At 40.4% G+C, this 21,929-nt stretch overlaps 1 protein-coding gene across 2 annotated transcripts; it reads left to right on the top strand.

Moving 5' to 3' along the window:
* The first annotated feature begins 14,919 nt into the window (after positions 1-14,919).
* Positions 14,920-20,563, top strand: LOC145045553 (uncharacterized). Of its 2 annotated transcripts, none has more exons than XM_078993874.1 (12): positions 14,920-15,100; positions 15,173-17,663; positions 17,760-17,888; positions 17,983-18,138; positions 18,207-18,540; positions 18,611-18,750; positions 18,851-19,066; positions 19,181-19,477; positions 19,579-19,726; positions 19,806-19,939; positions 20,021-20,107; positions 20,228-20,563. In XM_078993874.1, exons 2-12 carry the CDS (start codon positions 15,210-15,212, stop codon positions 20,312-20,314), a joined length of 4,182 nt encoding a protein of 1,393 aa, XP_078850000.1. In that variant the 5' UTR covers positions 14,920-15,100; positions 15,173-15,209; the 3' UTR covers positions 20,315-20,563. The 2 variants fall into 2 exon arrangements, with proteins under 2 accessions (XP_078850000.1, XP_078850001.1); XM_078993875.1 differs by having other exon boundaries at positions 14,981-15,100; positions 15,193-17,663.
* The last annotated feature ends 1,366 nt before the right edge of the window (positions 20,564-21,929 follow it).

The raw sequence follows: 21,929 nt of genomic DNA, 5'->3' as shown, positions 1-21,929 counted from the left end.
CGAAGTTTAATGCCAAAGTTGATGACTGCTATTTTGTGGGGTATGTTGTTCGTACTGCATATAGGGTTTACAACAAAAGAACAAAGCAAGTCATAGAATCCTTTGATGTGCGTTGGATGGAGGAGAATGAAATGGATGCTATAGTGGGTCCTGATTGGCTGTTTGATCACACATCATTGTTCAAATCGTTCAATGTGTATTTAGATGGTATATATGGTTCTACTTCTGGTTTGAAGATTGTTTCTGAAGATGAAGACAAAGAAGTTGTTTACAGATAGCCAATAGTGTCCTCTGTAATTCCTACGGTTAAGTCATATGCTCCAACCACATGTCCAAAATCTCTAACTCAATAAAGTGCTCTAGATGCTTATGCCACTCCTCTTACTTCTGATGAAACATATTTCGTGCCCAAATATTCTTCCGCTGCTACTCAGACTTTTATGGAACTTCTCTTTCCTGAGCAAATTGCTAATGAGTTTGTGGCTAATTCTTCTAACAATACAGGTTCGTCCGAAGTGAATCATTCAACAAATGATGGAGTTCTCAACATTCACAATCTTCCCGTCTCACTTAATGACATCAGCCAAGAGATACCCTCACGTATTCAACGCGATCATCCGATCGAGAATGTCATTGGCCAACTGGGTGATGGTGTTAAAATAAGAAGTCAGAGTGGAGATGTTAATACATGTCTCTATTCTTGCTTTATCTCTCAAATTGAGCCAAAGAATGTTGAAATGGCTTTGAATGAGCCCAGATGGGTAGATGTTATACACGAAGAGCTAAATCAATTCGAAAAACTCCGAGCTTAGATACTGGTTGAATTGCCTAAGGGCAAAAAGTATCTTGACACTCGGTGGGTATATCGCAATAAGCAAGATGATTCCGGAGTCATAGTGCGAAATAAGGCGAGATTAGTGGTTCTAGGGTTTAGGCAAATCGAGGGTCTTGACTACACTGAGGTTTATGCTCTGGTGGCTCGCTTGGAAGCTATACGTATCTTCCTTGCATATGCTTCCTACATGAATTTCACAGTTTATCATATGGATTTCAAGACAATCTTCTTGTATGGCAAGGTGAAGGAAGAAATCTACGTCGATCAACCCCTTGGGTTTGTCAACTCGAAGTTTCCTAATCATGTCTACAAGTTGGACAAGGCATTGTATGAGTTACATCAAGCTCCTCGAGCACGGTATGCAACTCTCACAAAGCACTTGCTCGAGCATGGATATTCTCGTGGCACCATCGATCAAACCTTGTTCATCAACCATGTGGGTAATGATCAGATTCTAGTTCAGATCTATATTGACGACATTATCTTCGGGTCTACAAGTCCGCAACTATGCAAAGAGTTCGAAGGAGTGATGAAAAAGAGGTTCGAGATGAGTTCATTAGGAGAAATGACCATGCTTTTGGGGCTTCAGGTCCAAAAGAAGTCAACCGGAATCCTACTCCATCGAGCAAAGTATGTGGAGGATATACTTGAGAGGTTCGGGTTTCAAGATGCAAAACCTGCTTTGAATCCAATGGCCGAGCGACCCCTGCTGACTCCAGATACTGATGGCGAATCCATAGATCAAACTCACTACAGATCGATGATCAGTTCGTTGATGTATCTAACTGCAAGTCGACCAAACATCATGTTTGCAGTTTGTCAATGCGCACGTTATCAGGCTAATCCTAAACTTTCACACCTTATTGTTGTCAAAAGAATCTTTCGGTATATCAAAGGAAGCCCAAAACTGGGTCTTTGGTATCCAAAAAATTCTGATTTTGATTTATATGCTTTTGCTGACAGTAATTACGGAGGCTGTGAGCTTGACATGAAATCCACATCAGGAGGGTGTCAATTCCTTAGTGAGCGGCTGGTGTCTTGGCAGTGCAAGAAACAACACACCATCTCAACCTCAACAACAGAAGCAGAATATGTTGCTGCCTCTACTTGTTGCTCTCAAGTTATATGAATCCAACATCACCTGTTGGATTACGGTTTGAACTATTTAGAAACCCCCATATTTTGTGATAATGAGGCTGCAATTCAGATCGCTAAAAATCCAGTCCAACACTCGAAAACCAAGCACATTGACATCAAAATTCATTTCATCAGAGATTGTTTATAGCCTTTGCTCATTCGGTTGGAACAGGTTCCCACTGCTAATAATGTGGCAAATCTATTCACAATGCCGTTTAACAAAGCTCGATTCGATGTGCTTGTAAGATTTTTGAAAATGATACATTTTGAGGACTAGTTTTTGTTTTAGGTTAGTTTAAATATGCACATTTCATTTCATTTCTCTCCCATACACAAATTTAGGGGGGAGATAATCAAAAGCTAATAAAAAAAATCAAAATCCAGAATACTACAAAAACATTCATGACCTCAACTCCGTGATGAAATTCAATCTCTCTGAACTCTCCAGGGCTCCTTTCCACAATCCATCTCAAAATGCTAGTGCTTTCAATTTCAAGCAGTTTTTGGATAAACAGGTCAAAGAAAATTTTCCCTCAATGAAGACTGCAAAAGCGTTGGTTAGAAAAGACATTGATATTCTTGACCCTGAAACTAACCAACCGATGAAGATCATGTTATATCCAACTACTAATCAAGTGAAGGAGATTCCAATTCCTCAACACTTTCATGATGGATATCTTAATGACATTGAATTTTCGGCCTATGATGATGAAACTGCAACCGCTGCCATAAAGTTCAAAGGCAGAGAAGGAGTTCTGAGGCTTTTTAGCGCTAAGGATCTCCTGAGGTTCAGAGAGAGAGAGAGAGATTCATACCTTAGCCCATCATCAAATCATATGTAGAAGGGAGGTCATTGAAGCTGCTGCAAAGGAATTCACAAGAATGGTTGCCACAATCATAAATGGAAAAATCTGGATGGGATCAATGGGAAATTTTGATCTAAGGCTGTTTGAGAAACCAAGTGATTGAAGACTAAGTCCATGTTATCCTCAAACCAAGGGGGAGATTGATAGGTCATAATTTAGTGGTTTGGGCTAGACATTCATTTTGTATGGGTATTGGTAGGGTTCTGTCGATTGTTATTGTAACACCGTAAATTTCAAAACAATTTTTCGCATTTTATAAAAACATAATTCATATAATAATTGTAAAAACACCCATGTTTGAAATACAATTCATGTCATACAAAAATCCCAAGATCTCATAACATAAAATCCCAAGTGTGTGTACTGATCAAGTCGGCGCCTTCCCACGGTCGTCACTAGTACCTGAAACAAATAACACCAAACACTGTAAGCACAAAGCTTAGTGAGTTCCCCAAAATACCACATATAACACATATTAGCCACTCGAGGCTATAACACTGTGGGTCCGTGCACCCAAACTCTGTGAACCCTCAGGTTCTAACTCTGTAAACATGCACAACATAAATCACATAGAATAATGCAACGCAACACATAACACATATATAGAATACAAGCACTATATCACATAACTCTAGTTACCTACTTAAGGTAAAGTATAGTAAGAAGACTCACCTTGTGTATCTTGATAACTCGCAAATCCTTGGAGTCACTCGTGCTCGATCCCCTGCACTATAATCTTCCTATAATACAATATATCTCTAATTAACACTTTTACAACCAAGGTTAACTAACCCTATCAAGTCAACATTGGTCAACTCTGGTCAACGGTCAACTTTGACCGGACTCGGCGAGTGCATCAAAGCGACTCGGCGAGTCTATACGCTTTCACTGACTCCTTCGGATCCTCTCTTGGCACGTCGAGTACTTCCCTAACTCGACGAGTTCCACCAGGCATGAATCGTAGGGCAACCACAACTCAACTCGCCGAGTCTCAAGAATAACTCGGCGAGTTCCGGCTTGACTCAACCTCATACTGACTCTCCCTGACTCACTGGGTTATCCCCCAACCCGGCGAGTCCACTAGCTGAACACTTTACGTGAAACCCCAACCCTACTCGCCGAGTCCCAAGAACAACTTGGCGAGTTCATGCCATGCACAAACTTTATTGACCTTCTAAGGTCAGATCTGCTTTCCCAAACCATAGATCTGGCCTTCCCAAGCATGAATGTCACGTAAAGTTCGAAGCTTGATGCTTGTATAACCCCCACAAGGCATCTAAAGGAGATTTGGTCCCAAAATAACCACCTAGGTCCAATGACTCCATAATAACCCAAAAAGCTCCAATTGTTAAGGTCTCTGAACCTCTTTGAGTCCAGATCCAAGGCACAAATTCGAAGAGGGACCATTTGCTTCACATAATCACTCTCCAAAGGGGTTATAAAACCCTAACTCTAAAGATCAACCCTATAACTGAAAGAGATTCGAACCCTTACCTCAAAAGGAAGCCTCTGGACTCTGGATCTGCTGAAATCTCACCTCCTCCTTGCTCTTGCCACCTTCCTCTTGCTAAACAAAGAATACAAAGGCCCAAAAGTCACTTACTCTCTCCCAAAATGAATTAGCTCTCTAAGGGGTCTCTCAAGGGACTGGTAGCCGCAATGGGAGGCTATAAGTGCCCTTAAATAGGCTCCAAACCCAGAGAATTAGGGTTTCATTAAACAGCATGGAGTCGCCGAGTCCACTCCTTGGACTCGTCGAGTCCAGACGCGAATCCTTGACCAAATCGCGATCCTACTCGGCGAGTTTGAGCTCTAACTCGCCAAGTCTCCTCACAAAATACCAAAAATATAAGAATGAATAATACCTGGGAATCCGGGCTATTACAATTCTCCCCCACTAGAACTAGACTTCACCCTCGAAGTCTCGCTCTGCAAATAACTCCGGATGCTGCTCGCGCATCTCACGCTCTGGCTCCCAGGTCATATCGGACCCCTTCCGATGCTGCCACTAAACCAAAACCAAGGGTACCTCCTTGTTCCTCAGAATGTTGATTTTCCGATCTTTGATTGCCACTGGTCTCTCAGCATAATTCAGGCTCGCATCCACCTGAATATCCTCTAATGGAACCACTACCGACTCATCGGCTATACACTTCTGCAATTGCGACACATGGAAAGTGTCGTGAATCTGCCCCAACTCTGTTGGCAATTCCAAACGATAGGCTACCCTGCCTACCATCGCGATCACCCGAAATAGACCAATATATCGGGGCCCCAACTTGCCCCTCATCTTGAATCGAATCACTCCTTTCCAAGGATAGACCTTCAGGAGCATAAAGTCGTCGACCAGAAACTCAAGCTCGAACCGACGTCTGTCCGCATAACTCTTCTATCGACTCTGAGCGGTCAACAACCTCTGTCTGACCCGCTGGATCTGCTCTGTCGTCTGAAGTACGATCTCAGTACTGCCTAGGGCTGTGCATGGGTCGGTTTGGGTCGGTTTTGGACCCCAACCCAACCCAACCTGTAAATGATCGGTTTCTGGTTTTCAGAACCCAATAGGGTCGGTTTCTAGTCGGTTCGGTTTCTCGGTTTCTGATATCGGTTTGGGCGGTTTCTCGGTTTCTTGGGTTCAACCCATACACTTATGGTTTTAGGGTTTAAACCCATGGGTTTTGGGTTTGAACCCATTTTCCAGAAATGTAACAATTAGTGAAATAATTAAAAAAACACCTAAGCTTCTTTTATTTATTTTTATTTTTTTAATATATATATATATATATATATATATATATATATATATATATATATATATATATATATATATAAACATAAAACAATAAGTAAAAAGCATCGGGTTTGCGGGTTTGCTGGGTCAGTTTCTCGGTTTTAAAGAGGGGTCGGTTTCTCGGGTTGTTGGGTCGGTTTCTGGGGGCAAAACCGAAACCAAACCTGAAAAGTCGGTTTTTACAAATTTAAAACCCACACCATTGGTTTTGATTCGGTTTTGGTTTTTTCGGTTTCGATTTCGTCGGTTTTTGTCGGTTTCTCGGTTTCTTGGTTCGGGTTTGCTCACCCCTAGTACTGCCCATAACACGTTGTCCGACTTCTCCCCAACAAATGGGGGTCCGACACCTCCTCCCATACAACAGTTCAAAGGGTGGCATACCAATGCTTGAATGATGGTTGTTGTTGTAAGAAAACTCTGCCAATGGTAAGTACGTATCCCAACTCCCCCTGAAATCCATCACACATGCCCGTAGCATGTCCTCGAGCGTCTGAATTATCCGCTCACTCTGTCCGTTTGTCTGGGGGTGATATGCGGTACTAAAATGCAGCCTAGTACCCAGCTCCTCATGAAACATCTTCCAGAATCTGGAAGTGAAACGTACATCCCGGTATGAGACAGTCGAGATCGGGACACCATGTCGAGATACCACTTCCCTCACATATATCTCTGCTAACTTCTCTGTAGAGGAGCTCTCACTAATAGCAAGGAAGTTGTAACAGCCCGAAATCCAGGTACCCTTGTATTTAAGCCTTCATTTTTTTAATTTAAGTCATTTAGGGTTTTGCATAATGAGCGAGTACACTGCGCGTACTCGCGCGCTTCATTTATACGCGTTCCCCATCGGGTACGCTGGGCGTAACCGGTCCAGACCTAAAAACCCTAATTATTTCGGATGGATATAAAAAGAATGTGTAGCTCAACTCCTCAGCCACCATCCCTCAGACAGAAACCCTAAAGAGAGTGTTTATTCGTTCTTAGCCCATTTGTGAGTGTTCTAAGCTTGGTGGTGCCATTTCAAGGTAGCAAAGGAGAAGAAGAGTTCATTGGGAAGGCTAGAATTTCGACCGATGAGCTTCTTACATCAAAATGGTATGCGTCCCTCCAACAAACGACACCCAAATCCGCCCCTGAAATGTCATAAGCCCCCGACCATCGGTAACGAACTCCGATACTAACCCTACCACTCGCTCCTTCTTCTGGTTCTCCGACCTCATGGCCTCAACCTGTGCTCCACGAATGGTGTCCAACACCGGAGCCATCACGGTCAAACGCAAACATACACCTCACAACGGGGCGCTCTCCGCCCTGAGACTCAGGGCGTCGGCTACCACATTAGCCTTGCCCGAATGGTACAGGATCTCACAATCATAATCCTTAACCACATCCAACCACCTCCTCTGCCGCATATTTAGGTTGGATTGATCCATCAAATATTTCAGGCTCTTATGGTCCGTGTATATCGTACAATGAACCCCATACAGATAGTGACGCCAAATCTTCAGGGCGAACACCACTTCCCCCAACTCTAGGTCATGGGTGGGATACCTCGTCTCATGTGGCTTCAGCTGCCTCAATGTGTATGATATCACATGCGCTCTCTGCATCAGCACCGCTCCCATCCCCAAGATCGATGCATCACAATATACCACAAAGTCCTCCATTCCCTCCGGGAGGGCTAACACCGGGGCCTCGCATAACCTTTGGCGAAGCGTCTCAAAGGAGGCCTGCTGCTCGGGGCCCCATGAAAAAGCGACACCCTTCCGGGTCAATCTGGTGAGTGGTACTGCGATCTTAGAGAAATCCTTGATAAATCTCCGATAATAACAAGCCAACCCTAGAAAACTCCTGATCTCGGAGGGTGACCTCGGCACCTCCCATCTCATCACTGCCTCAACTTTGGCCGGGTCGACCAATATCCCTTTCTGGTTAACGAGATGTCCCAGGAACTGGACCTCTCGCAACCAGAAATCACACTTCGAGAATTTGGCATAAAGCCTATCCGATCTCAGAACTCCGAGGATCTCCCTCAAATGCTCCTCATGCTGCTCTCTAGACCTCGAATATACCAAGATGTCATCGATGAATACAATCACTGACCGATCCAACATCGGCCTGCAACTCAGTTCATGAGATCCATGAACACTATCGGGGCATTGGTGAGCCCGAAAGGCATCACCATAAACTCGTAATGCCCATAACGCGTCCTGAATGTTGTCTTCTGGATGTCCTCATCTCGCACCCTCACCTGATGGTATCCAGACCTCAAATCGATCTTGGAGAACCAAGATGCTCCCTGTAACTGATCGAACAAATCGTCGATCCTCGGCAACGGGTAGCGGTTCTTGATCTTCAGCTTGTTCAACTCTCGGTAATCAATGCACATCCGGTGTGAACCATCCTTCTTCTTGACAAAAAGGATAGGCGCTCCCCACGGCGAGCTGCTCGGCCGAATAAACCTCTTTGCCAACAGCTCCTGAAGTTGCGAGGACAACTCCTGCATCTATGAAGGTGCAAGGCGATAAGGCACCTTGGCAATAGGTGCGACTCCCGGAACCAAATCGATACTGAACTCCACTTGCCTCTCGGGAGGCACACCCGGCAACTCTTATGGAAAGACATCTGGGAACTCACACACTATCGGAACCTCCTCCACTGACCTCGACCTCTCGGAATCAACCTGCGTATCCATCACGTAAACCACGAAACCCTTACAGCCCTGCTGTAGACACTGCCTCACCCTAGCGGCCGAACAAAACGCTGATCCAGAACGGGTACCCTCGCCGTACACCGTAAGAACTCCCCCACTAGGGTCTCGTATGGTCACCAGCTGTCGCTCGCAGTCGATAACCGCACTGAATCTGCTCAACCAGTCCATGCCCACAATGACACAGACATCACCCATCGCAATAGGAACCAAGTCAATCGGGAACTCAACACCGAAAATCTCGAATACGCACCCGCGGATTACCTCTGTGGCATATATCACCCTCTCCTCAGCTATGGAAACTCTCAGAGGCCGACTCAGCGCCTCGCGACTAACACTAATATGCTGACTAAAAGCCAAAGATATAAAAGACCGACTCGCACCCAAGTAAAATAACACCAAGGCAGGTACAGAATTCGCAAGAAAAGTACCTACGCATAACATAATATAAGCATAATATCTCAATCATCAAAATAAATACACAAAAGAATACATACCAGCCACGACATCGGGCGCTACGTGGACCTCCTCCGCGGTTAACTGAAAGGCCCTCCCTCGTGCCCTCGGCGCCTCGGCCTTCACTGGCCGACTCTCGGTAGCTCTGATGGCAGCAGGGGCAGATCTCTGAGCTGATCCCTGCAGCTGCGGACACTCCTTCTTCCGGTGTCCGGTCTGGTTGCAGTGAAAACATACTGCAAACCCCTTGGGGCAGTCCTTGGCCATATGCCCCTCCTTGCCACATTTGTAGCAAGATCCAGCTCTACATACTCCATCATGACCCTTGCCGCACTTTCCACAAGTGCGGCCCTTCTAGCTCCCATATTTGGGATCAGCGGGCTTGGCCCGCTTGGCTGCCGGCTGGGACTGTGTCGGTCGCCGATCCCTCCCCTGAGACTCCGCCTCCTCCCTGGCCCGAGTCTCTAGCTCAATCTCCCTCTTTCGGGCATTTACCTGAAGCTCGGCAAATGTCCGGTACGAGGAGTTCTCCACGAACTCCCGAATGTCTCGCCTCAAGATACTCAAATATCGGCTCATGCGTGCCTGCTTATTGGACACGTGCTCAGGGCAGAACATCGCCCTCTCGTGGAACATCCTGGTAATCACCGTAACAGACTCAGTACCCTGCTTGAGGGTTAGAAACTCCTGGGCCAAACGCTCCCCTCTCCACCTGGGGAACGTACTCATCTCGGAACATGGCAGTGAACCTCTCCCAGGTGACTGCCGCAAGCTCAGCAGGCGAAAAGTGCGCTGTCACAAACTTCCACCAGTCCTTCGCTCCCAAGCGAAGCTGGTTCAGCGCGAACCGAACTCTCAAATGCTCAGGAGATGAGCAAGTGAAGAATCACCCCTTTATGTCTGAAATCCACCTCATAGCCGCCACCAGGTCCTGGGTCCCATCAAACTCTAGCGGTTTCGTGTTGCTGAACTCCCGGAATAGCAACGCATCACCACCCTGTGGCCTCGCAGCAGCAACAGCTGCAGTGGCCGCCGCAACATTAGCCTCAGAAAGAGCAACATAACGCTCGTCGAAAGTCTCAATTAGCGTGGTCTTAATAGACCCGAATATCTCTGGTATCTCTGCCCTGATGGCTGCAGCCACCTCCTCATCGATGATCCGGAGGATCTCCTCATCACTAGCCCCACTGCTCTTTGGCATAAGACGTGTCCTCACCATGATCTACCTCTGAAATACAACATACGATAAATTAGAATCCATTCGAGCATACTCACACTCGACAACTCTTCCCTCCTTGATCCTTGGCATACCGAAGGTTCTTACTTGAACTGTACACCGCCCTGGTGCTTTCAGTAGTACCGGCCCAATACTACTGTCCACACCGTTTCAGTATACACCCCAAATCCTCCTCTCGGGATCCCAATTTCCATGTACTCTATCACTCTCTAACAGATCTCTCATAAGCTCCTCGCTGCTACCTATTCACTCTCAAGCATCTCATAGCAGCTCACCTCACCCTAGGCTTAAGGCATCACAAATCAGGGCACTCTAGTCCTAATAGGAATACCTAGCCTACTCTAGCAAAAGAATACATCATATCAATCTCATAAACATATAATATAAGGGTATTTTGGGAAATCACCGTTCGGGCGCTGACTGATCGTACACACGTTTCTACTTTGAGTTTCTCTAAAAATCTTTTACTTCTTTTAGAAAATTTGATTCTCTTTTGAAAATATTTTCCAAATCCTCAGTTTGAGTTCAAATACTTCCGAAGGTGTACCCGAATCCCTCAAACCAAGGCTCTGATACCAACTTGTAACACCGTAAATTTCAAACAATTTTTCGCATTTTTATAAAAAAATAATTCATATAATATTCGGAAAAACACCCATGTTTGAAATACAATTCATGTCATACAAAAATCCCAAGATCTCATAACATAAAATTCCAAGTGTGTGTACTGATCAAGCCGGCGCCTTCCCACGGTCGTCACTAGTACCTGAAACAAATAACACCAAACACTGTAAGCACAAAGCTTAGTGAGTTCCCCAAAATACCACATATAACACATATTAGCCACTCGAGGCTATAACTCTGTGGGTCTGTGCACCCAAACTCCTGTGAACCCTCAGGTTCTGACTCTGTAAACATGCGCAGCATAAATCACATAGAATAATGCAGCACAACACATAACACATATATAGAATACAAGCACTGTATCACATAACTCTAGTTACATACTCAAGGTAAAGTATAGTAAGAAGACTCACCTTGTGTATCTTGATAACTCGCAAATCCTTGGAATCACTCGTGCTCGATCCCCTGCACTATAATCTTCCTATAATACAATATATCTCTAATTAACACTTTTACAACTAAGGTTGACTAACCCTATCAAGTCAACATTGGTCAACTATGGTCAACGGTCAACTTTGACTGGACTCGGCGAGTGCATCAAAGCGAATCGGCGAGTCTATACGCTTTCACTGACTCCTTCGGACCCTCTCTTGGCACGTCGAGTACTTCCCTAACTCGACGAGTTCCACCAGGCATGAATCGCAGGGCAACCACGACTCAACTCGCCGAGTCTCAAGAACAACTCGGCGAGTTCCGGCTTGACTCAACCCCATACTGACTCTTCCTGACTCACTGGGTTATCCCCCAACCCGGCGAGTCCACTAGCTGAACACTTTACGTGAAACCCCAACCCTACTCACCGAGTCCCAAGAACAACTCGGCGAGTTCATGCCATGCACAAACTTTATTGACCTTCTAAGGTCATATCTGCTTTCCCAAACCATAAATCTGGCCTTCCCAAGCATGAATGTCACGTAAAGTTCGAAGCTTGATGCTTGTATAACCCCCACAAGGCATCTAAAGGAGATTTGGTCCCAAAATAACCACCTAGGTCCAATGACTCCATAATAACCCAAAAAGCTCCAATGGTTAAGGTATCTGGACCTCTTTGAGTCCAGATCCAAGGCACAAACTCGAAGGGGGACCATTTGCTTCACATAATCACTCTCCAAAGGGGTTATAAAACCCTAACTCTAAAGATCAACCCTATAACTGAAAGAGATTCGAACCCTTACCTCAAAAGGAAGCCTCTGGACTCTGGATCTGCTGAAATCTCACCTCCTCCTTGATATTGCCACCTTCCTCTTGCTAAACAAAGAATATAAAGGCCCAAAAGTCATTTACTCTCTCCCAAAACGAATTAGCTCTCCTAGGGTTCTCTCAAGGGACTGGTAGCCGCAATGGGAGGCTATAAGTGCCCTTAAATAAGCTCCAAACCCGGAGAATTAGGGTTTCATTAAACAGCGTGGACTCGTCGAGTCCAGACGCGAATCCTTGACCAAATCGTGATCCTACTCGGCGAGTTTGACAGTCTCCTCACAAAATACCAAAAATATAAGAATGAATAATACCTGGGAATCCGGGTTGTTACAGTCATGGTGTTTGTAACTATTGTGAGGATGTGTACGGCCGTACACCGTGTGCGGCTGTACACTAGTGTGATGCTGGGGTGAAATAAATAGTTGTGTCTGTGTCAGTCACTGAGTGACGTATGTGCATGTTTTCCAAGGTGTACTTGACGTTTATATTATATAAATGTCTGTATGCTTGGGTTAATTCTTCTTCTACTCTTTTTACACTTTGATTGATTGCAATTCTATTTGATTACTGATTTGGATCTTAGAATCTGGGACTTTACACAAATGTTCATAAATGGTCCCTATGGCAGTGAAATGACAGAATTGTCATTCACTTAACGACAAAAAACTAACGGAGTTAACGAAAATGACTATTTGTCACATTTTTTGAAACCACAGGGACCATCTGTGAGGTTTTTATAAATTAGAGACTAAACTTCAGATTTTCGGAAACCACATGGATCATTTTAGAAGTTTTATCTAATTTAATTAATATTTCTATAAGTAAAAACTTCAAAAATGGTCCATGTGCTTTTCAAAAATATCAAGTTTAGTCATTAAGTTCAAAAAACCTCACAGATGGTCCTTGTGGTTTCAAAACTTTTAACATTTGGTCCTTCCGGCTAACTCCGTTACCATTTAACCGTTAAGTCAGGGATATTTTTGTCATTTCACTACACAAGGACCATTTATGAGGTTTTCAAATACTTTTTTTTAAATAAATAAATAAATATTTAATATTTAATATGCAAGGGGTCCCGCCTCTCTCTCTCGCTCTCTTTTCTCTCTCTCTCTCTCTCTCTCTCTACAATTACACCATTGAACAAACGTAAATATTGTTTTGCTCCTTTATTAAAGATGAGGGGTTGATCTGGCCAAAGTGATAGAAACAGTGAGAGTACTCATCTTCAGATCGGGGGGAAAAGAAAAACAAATTGAGCAGCAGATTGGGTGGCACCGGTAGTGGAGTGGGGTTTTGTGATGGTTGGGAAATTACAAGGAGGGGACGCAGAGGCGGAAGGTCGTTACCAGCGATAGTGGCAGTGAAGGGAAAGGCCTTCGATCCTCATCTGATCGAGGAAGAAGAAGCAAGAGCAACACATGACAAGGGGTGGGGGTTTTCGTGGGATTTCTCTGCAGATAGCAAATAGGGACGCCGACAGAAGGCTGTCACCGGCGTTCTCCTTTCTTTTTATGGTTCGATTGGAAGCAATACGGGAGGGAATAGAACGGTGAAGCAGATCATGGCACACAACTATTAGAAGTCTTGTAATTTACGCTTTTGAATTCTTTATTGGAATGGATATAGACATATGATGATGTGGATATTATAAAGCTTCGATCTTTTTCATAAATGGTGTTGAAGAGAGTTGTGGGGTTGATGATGGGGTGTTTAGGAATGAGTTGTTTGCGAATATCAGATCAACCAACAAGACTAGTAACTTCAGAGTGTGATTCACCTACTTCATCAGATATTATCGATTCAATTGGTCCGAAAAATGAAAAGTCATCGTCTTCTTCATCAGGTAGAATCAAACTTAGTGATGGAAGATACTTAGCTTACAAAGAACGAGGAGTCCCGAAGAATGAATCGACTTACAAAGTCGTTATTGTTCATGGATTCGCTAGCAACAAAGAGATGAACTTCATGGCTACCCAAGTACATACTGATCAACCCCTTTTCGTTTTCAATATTGTGTGTGTAGAATGTAGATATGTGTGTCTTTTTAACAATTTTTGTATCGAAATTGATACCCAGATGTCGTAAATTTCAGAAACTAATGGATGAATTGGGGATTTATCTTGTAAAATTCGATAGAGCTGGATATGGAGATAGCGACTCAAATCCAAAGCGTTCGTTTAAGAGTGAATCGTCAGATATTCAAGAACTTGCAGACCAATTACAACTTGATATTTTCGGGGCATTTTTCGTCCGGCAGAGAGAGAGAGAGAGAGAGAGAGAGAGAGAGAGAGAGAGAGAGAGAGAGAGAGAGAGAGAGAAGGGTGGGACCCTTTAATATTAAATAATTATTATTTTTTTCTTTTTTTTTAAAATAAGGTAAAACTTCATAAATGGTCCATGTGGAAGTGAAATGATAGAATTACCCTTTACTTAACGGCCAAAAGCTAACGGAGTTAGCGAAAAGGACCAAATGTTAAATTTTTTGAAACCATAGGGACCATCTGTGAGGTTTTTTGAACTTGGAGACTAAACTTGATATTTTCGAAAACCACATGGACCATTTTTGAAGTTTTGTCTTTTTATAATTAAAAATAATCAACAAACTTAAAAATATATGAAATAGAAATAGAAAAAGATAATACAATCATTTCATGAAAAGTATAATCTACCAATATTAATATTTTATGAGATTTTCTAATATGTGCTTTAAGGACACATATAAAAAGTATTAATTATGAAAAATATTATAATAATTAAATTCAAATTACATAGATTATTAATGCATTTCACATTTAATTATGATAATATTCCATACATGTATTATATTTAATTATAATAATATTTATCGTTAATTAATATTAAATATATGTTTAAGGTTGGTATTACAAAATCTCGTCTTTTATTATTACAAATAAAAATAAATTGTTTTTACATTTCTTACATGAAAATTGAAAATTGTAAAAGGGGCGAGGCTAAATATCGCATATTCGAATCAAGAAAAAGGTTCAATGTCAAAAGCCACATTTGAAAACCACCGAGAGATAAAAAAAAAAAGCCCTCTTTTGATAGACCTTCATACACAACATCGCCGATCGCTGCGGTGGGACGCCACCACCCACCACCGCTTTCTGTAACCTGGGGATTCGAACTCATACCATCACCATTTCTCTCTCTTTGTCTCCATATATCAGTAAGCATCATTTTTCTTCTATCTCTGTCTATAAATCTCAATATTTCAATGTATCAACGCATATGAAATTAGGTGTGGGTTTTGCTTTCAAGTAAACTCCAATTCACACATGGGGCGTAAGAAGCGAAACGTCGCTACTCGCTCCAAGGCGGCGACACCTGCTGATAATCCTCACCAGCTGCAGCTTTCCGTCGGTAATGACCACGATGGTGATGGTGATGTTAGCTCACTCACTACGGAACACAAATTGAGTGTGAATTCGTCGATTGTTCATGAGATACAGCCGAACCTAGAAAACGAAGTCTCGTTAGCGATTGAATCAGATGGTTACTCTGCTGTGAAAGTCGAGTGCGAGAAAGCTCTAAATGCGCTTCGACGTGGGAACCATACGAAAGCCCTGAGGCTGATGAAGGAGATGTGTGCGAAACATGAGAACAAGGCTTACTTGGCGTTGATTCATCGAGTTCAAGGGACTGTCTGTGTTAAAGTTGCTTCCATTATAGATGATCCCAATGCTAAGCAGCGGCATTTGAAAAACGCAATCGAGTCCGCTAAGAAGGCAGTGATGCTATCACCAAATTCCGCAGAGTTTGCACATTTTTATGCAAATCTGCTGTATGAAACAGCTAACGACGGAAAGGATTACGAGGACTCGGTGCATGAGTGTGAGCGTGCTTTATGTATCAAGAATCCAATAGATCCTGGGAAGGAGAGCTTGCAGGATGAAAGCCAGCAGAAGATCTCCTCAGCAGATGCAAGGATCGGGCATGTCCAGAATGAGCTTCGTGCATTGCTTCAGAAGGCCAATCTTGGTACTATTTCAAGTTGGATGAAGAATCTAGGGAATGGGGAGGAGAAATTCAGGATTATTCCTATCAGGAGGGCTCCCGATGACCCCATGGATGTAAGAGTAGTTCAAGCCAGAAGACCAAATGACATCAAGAAAGCAAGTAAGACAGATGAAGAACGCAAGAAGGAGATTGAGGTTAAAGTGGCTGCAGCAAGGCTGTTGCAGCAGAAACAGGAGTTATCCCTATCCCAAACAGAAGGGGATAAAGCTTCAGAACCTTCTTCAGGGCCTGGTCAACGAATTGAACGTAGGAAGAACGGAAAGGTGAGGAAGAATGCATCCAATGCTGAGAGAAAAGAATCTATTCTCCCTTTTTGGAAGTCCATGAGTGTGGATTTGAAGAAAGATCTGTTTAAGATAAAGATATCGAATATCAAGGCCCATTTTAGATCTTTAAAAGATGGGTTGGCATATGAAATCATTTCTGAAGCTTTATCCTTTGGTGTGAGTAATAATGATTGGAAATTTTGGATGTGTTGTCGATGCAGTGAGAAATTTTCAGATCCTGAATCACACAAACAGCACATTATACACGACCATGTGGACAGTTTACCCCCAAAATTACAGGCAGTGTTGCCTCCCATTGTTGATAGTGAATGGTCAGAAATGCTTCTTACCTTTCCTTGGAAACCATTAGATTCGAATGCTTCAGTCAGAATGATCGAATTGCAACCAAATTTTGATTGTGTCCCAATAGAATGGGATGAAGATGAAGTTCACAAAGGAGATTTCAACCCTAACAGTTGGCCTTCATCTAATGACATTGAGCGAACAAAGCTTCTTGAAAAAATAAAATCTTTATTCCATTTGCTTATCAAACATAAATGCCTTGCAGCTAGTCATCTTACTAAAGTTATACAGTTTGCAATTGAAGAGCTACACCCTCAGCTTCTTAACTGCAATGTGGAGCAATCACCCATTTGTATATGCTTCCTTGGAGCTATAGAGCTTAAAAAAGTGCTTGTATTTCTTCAAGAACTTTCTAATTCATGTGGGGTAGGTAGGTATTCAGAGAAAGGTAATGCCATGGAAGAGTTACACTTGCAGAGTGTCACACAAGGGATTGGAATGTCTGAAAGAATAGTTTTCAATGAAGACAGTTCAACTCTCTTGTTGGATGAGAACATGTTATCACATGATGATGATGATGATGATGAAGATGACGATTCTTTTTTGTCCTGGATATTTTCGGGTCCCACAAGTCGCGAACAGTTGACACACTGGACAAGAGGTAGAGAGGAGAAGGTGAATCAAGGAACAGAGATTGTACAGATGCTTAGTAAGGAATTGTCCCATTTGCAAAGCTTATGTGATAGAAAGTTAGAGCATATAAACTATGAAGAATCATTACAGTTAGTTGAAGATCTTTGCCTACAAGAAGGCAAGAGAAGAGAGAATCCAACAGAATTTGTTTGTCAAAGTTACGAGTCTGTATTGAGGAAACGAAGAGACGAGCTTGTTGACCATGACAATGAAGTCAACTGTGTTAACAGATTTGAAGTAGACGCCTTGACTAATATTCTAAAAGAAGCAGAATCTTTGAATGTTTATGGTGGTTTGAGTGTGAGTGTGAGTGTGAGTATGAGTATGAGTTCTCATGTATATGATTTGGAATCTGGTGAAGATAATTGGAGGGTGAATGACTATCTCCATCAGTTAGATTCTTGCATAGAAGTTGCAATCCAGAAACAAAAAGAACAGCTGTCTGTTGAGGTTAGTTACATTTATAAAAAAAGACTTTGTTTTTCACATTAAAAAAAGATTAAAATCCTTTTCTTTCCACTTCATCTCACTTTCTCAGAAATGCAGCTTAGCAAAATCGATGCAAGAATCATGCGAAATGTGAGTGGAATGCAGCAGCTTGAAGCAAAGTTAGGTCCTTTATGTGGTCATGATTTTGGACTCATAGTTGTGCCTCTTGTAAAATCATATTTAAGGGTTGGTAGACAAAATTCCTATTGTTTTTACACATGCTTTATTTAAGTATGAATGTTTTTTTTTTTTTTTTTTTTTCTTTTCATGTTTTGTTTAGGCACATATAGAGAATTTAGCAGAAAAAGATGCAACAGAGAAGTCAGATGCTGCTAGAGAAGCTTTCTTGGCTGAACTTGCTTTAGATTCTAAAAAGGGGACAAAGCAAATTAATAAAAGAAAGAACAAGGAATACAGAAAGATGAAGGATGCAAAGGTTTGAATTGATTTTTTATAATCTTTTTTCTTTTAGATTTTTTAAAGAAAGTATTGTTGTATTTGCAGGCTACAAGCACTTGTGACAGTGAAAGTGTTGATGAAGATGGTGTTGATATGAATAAACATGAAGATGAAGCTATGAGAAGAAAAATGGAGCTTGAAGCTGAAGAAAGGAAGCTTGAAGAAACATTGGAATATCAAAGAAGAATTGAAGATGAAGCTAAACAAAAACACCTTGCAGAACAACAACATAAAAGTAACTCAAGAGTACAAGTTTTTGATGTTTTCAAGAATCAAACAAATGGACATGTGGAAGATTCTTCTAGAAACACTAAAGCAGAAGATGTTGATGAAAAAAGATTCCAAGCTGACCTGTCAATAGCCGTCCGCCAAAGCCTTGGTATTTATTTATTTATCCGCTATAATAAACATATTTTCTTTTTTAATTTTTTTTTTGTGAAATATTCCAGATGTGTTTCACTCACACTATGAAGGTGGGGAAGAAGACTCGTGTGTGACATCTATTGAAGCTGTTCAAGACAATGTATATGGTACAGGATTGAAGAATGAAGTTGGTGAATACAACTGCTTTTTAAATGTTATTATACAGGTTATTTTATTTTATAATAATAATAAAAAAAAAAAGATTTACTTCTACAAATCTCTTCTCACATATCAATTCTAATTTTTCCTTTTATAATTCTACACAGTCTTTATGGCATCTGAGACGTTTCCGCGAGGAGTTTTTGAGCAAGTCCACGTCAGCACATGTCCACGTTGGCGATCCGTGTGTGACATGCGCATTACATGACATATTTAAAGCTTTAAACACAGCTTCTACAGACTCAAAATCCCAAGCTGTTGCCCCTACTGCTCTTAGAATCGCTCTCAGCAACTTGTATCCACACAGTAGTTTTTTTCAAGAGGTAAACGATTTACTAAATGTAGCTTATATATATATATATATATTTGTTTTGTATATTCAGTCAAGTGTTATTATTAAATAAGTTATAAGATTATTTGATAATGTGATTTGTCAGGCACAAATGAATGATGCTTCTGAAGTATTGGGAGTGATATTTGATTGTTTACACAAATCATTCATATCATCTGGTTCTCGATCTAGTGTTATTTCTGATATTGAGGAAAAGGAAAACAGTGGAATGGGAATGGGGAAATGGGAGTGTGAAAATAAAGGAAGGTGTACAGCTCATTCGCTTTTTGGAATGGATATTTTTGAAAGAATGAATTGTTATAATTGTGGGTTGGAAACAAGACGTTTGAAATACACCTCTTTCTTCCATCAAATCAATGCCAATTCCCTTCGCACCATGAAGGTATATTATTATATTATATAGTATAGTATATACCTAACCCTAACCTTTAATTACTTTTTCATGCATAAAATTAATTTATATATTGATATTGTTTTATTTAGGTTATGTGTCCAGAGAGCTGTTTGGATGAGCTGTTGAATCTTGTTGAAATGAATCATCAATTAGGTTGTGATCCTGAGGATGGTGGCTGTGGGAAGCTTAACTACATTCATCATATTCTTTCTACTCCGCCTCACATTTTCACAACAGGTTTTTTTATTTGTTTATTTATTATTCTTGAAATTTGTTTTTATGAATTTTGTTAAACAGTTTTATTTTGTTTTTGTAGTACTTGGATGGCAGAATACTTGTGAAAGTGTTGAAGATATAAAGGCGACATTGGCAGCCTTATCCACAGAAATTGATTTAAGTGTTCTTTATCGTGGCCTTGACCCAAACAACAGGCGCATCCTTGTTTCAGTGGTACTCTTTTTATAAATTATAATTAAAAAAATATATATATTTTTTTATAAAGAATTATTTAACTATTGTTATTCTTTTAAGGTATGCTATTATGGGCAGCATTATCATTGTTTTGCATACAGCCATGTTCATCAGCGATGGGTCATGTATGATGACAAAACTGTCAAGGTATGTATGTATGTGTTTTACAATCGTTTTATGGAATGAGACTTTCTTTCAAACATGTTTGTTATGTACAAAATGTTGGTTGAAATGAAAAAGGTTTGTGATTGATGTTGCTTGTAACAGGTAATTGGAAGATGGGAGGATGTGGTTTCAATGTGTGAAAAAGGGCATTTGCAACCTCAGGTTCTCTTTTATGAAGCCGTAAATTAGTTTCTTTTTTTTTTATATATATATAATATATAATATATAATATAGTTGCGGAAGCTGTGTATGATTATTATTATATATATATAAGGAAATTTTGTCCTAGAGTTGGTAATTTTTGTTTCGAGGTAAATTAGTCTTATAGTTCTAGATAAATATGAGTATATCACCTTTGTATTTTTGGGTTATAATTACATTACATTACATTTGCCCTATAAATCAACAACCCCCAAAACTGGAAAATGGGCTTTTATCTATTAATGTTATGTTTTTGTAGTAGTGACTACAAGTCGATCCAATATTTAATTTATTTTGATCAAGTCGATTGTTTATTTTATTTGGTGGGTGTATCTACACTACTCTTTAGAGTAGTAACATCATAGTTTTAACTTGAGTCTAGCTTTTATCCAATTTAACAATTTCTGTTATTACTGAATACCAAATCTATTCTATTTCTATGACATGAGTGTGAATGTTACCAAGTCACCATGCTTTTATCCAATTAATGTCTCTACATGTAAAGTATGAAATGTTATTTATCTCTAAAATGATAATGTTAACATTATATTAATTGAGAAAAAAAAGAAAAAAAAAGTTTAGCTATTATGGCTTAGAAAAAATGGCAAATCACAGTGGGGTGAGCATTTTAATTGAAAAACCGAACATGATATAACCGAACCATTAGTAAAAGATATGGTGTGGTTTATAATTTTGATTAACCAAATACATATGGATATTGTTTGGTTATGGTTTTTATCCGAACCGAACCAATATTATTAATAAATATTTTTAATATAATACAACATTAAGTACTCATTCCTCATTCTATATTTATTGTTCCTTATTTATTTTTAAAGTTTTCATTTTTTAATTTTGATTATAAATATTTTTGTTTTTGATATATAATATTTGATGTAAAATATATGAATGAATTGTGTTTTAAATGTTTTTTCATTGTTATAAATTTAATCAAGTAATTTATAACAGAAATAAAAATATTTCAGATCAAAATTGATAAATAAATATTTAAAAAGTCAAAAATAGATAATAAATATGTGATGTATGAAGTATCTTGTATGTAATTATATTAAGGATTAAAAATTTAAAAAGAAATTATTTGGAATTATATATAAGTAATCTCTCTCTGTCTCTTTTTTCTCTCTCTCTCTCTATATATATATATATATATATATATATATATATATATATATATATATATATATATATATATATATATATATATATATATAGGTTTTGTTGAGATTAAACGATTAAAACCGTTATCCAAAACCAATATTAATCGCTACCAAATGGTTATTGAAATATATTAACCAATTATAATCATTAGGGTGGAGCTCGGCAGAGGGTTCGAGAATAGGGTAGGGTCCAGTTCTTAAGATTCAGATAATAAAAAAGTTCCAAACCTTTATGCATGCACCTCCGTACAAGTGTTGCGTACAAGTTCATGTATTATATCCTTTCGATCGAGCGACAACTTCTAAGGAAGGTCTTCATTCCCCTTTTAAAGAAGTAAAAAAAAGTTAGGGAAAGGATCCGGCATAGCTTCTTGAAGCGACCTTTCTTTCAATTTCAAGCCAGCCAGCTTCAGTAATTATCTTCC

Source organism: Lactuca saligna, chromosome 5 (assembly GCF_052625555.1).
Source record: "Lactuca saligna cultivar CGN05327 chromosome 5, ASM5262555v1, whole genome shotgun sequence".
Taxonomy (NCBI): domain Eukaryota; kingdom Viridiplantae; phylum Streptophyta; class Magnoliopsida; order Asterales; family Asteraceae; genus Lactuca; species Lactuca saligna.
This window is presented reverse-complemented; position numbering and strand designations above follow the sequence as displayed.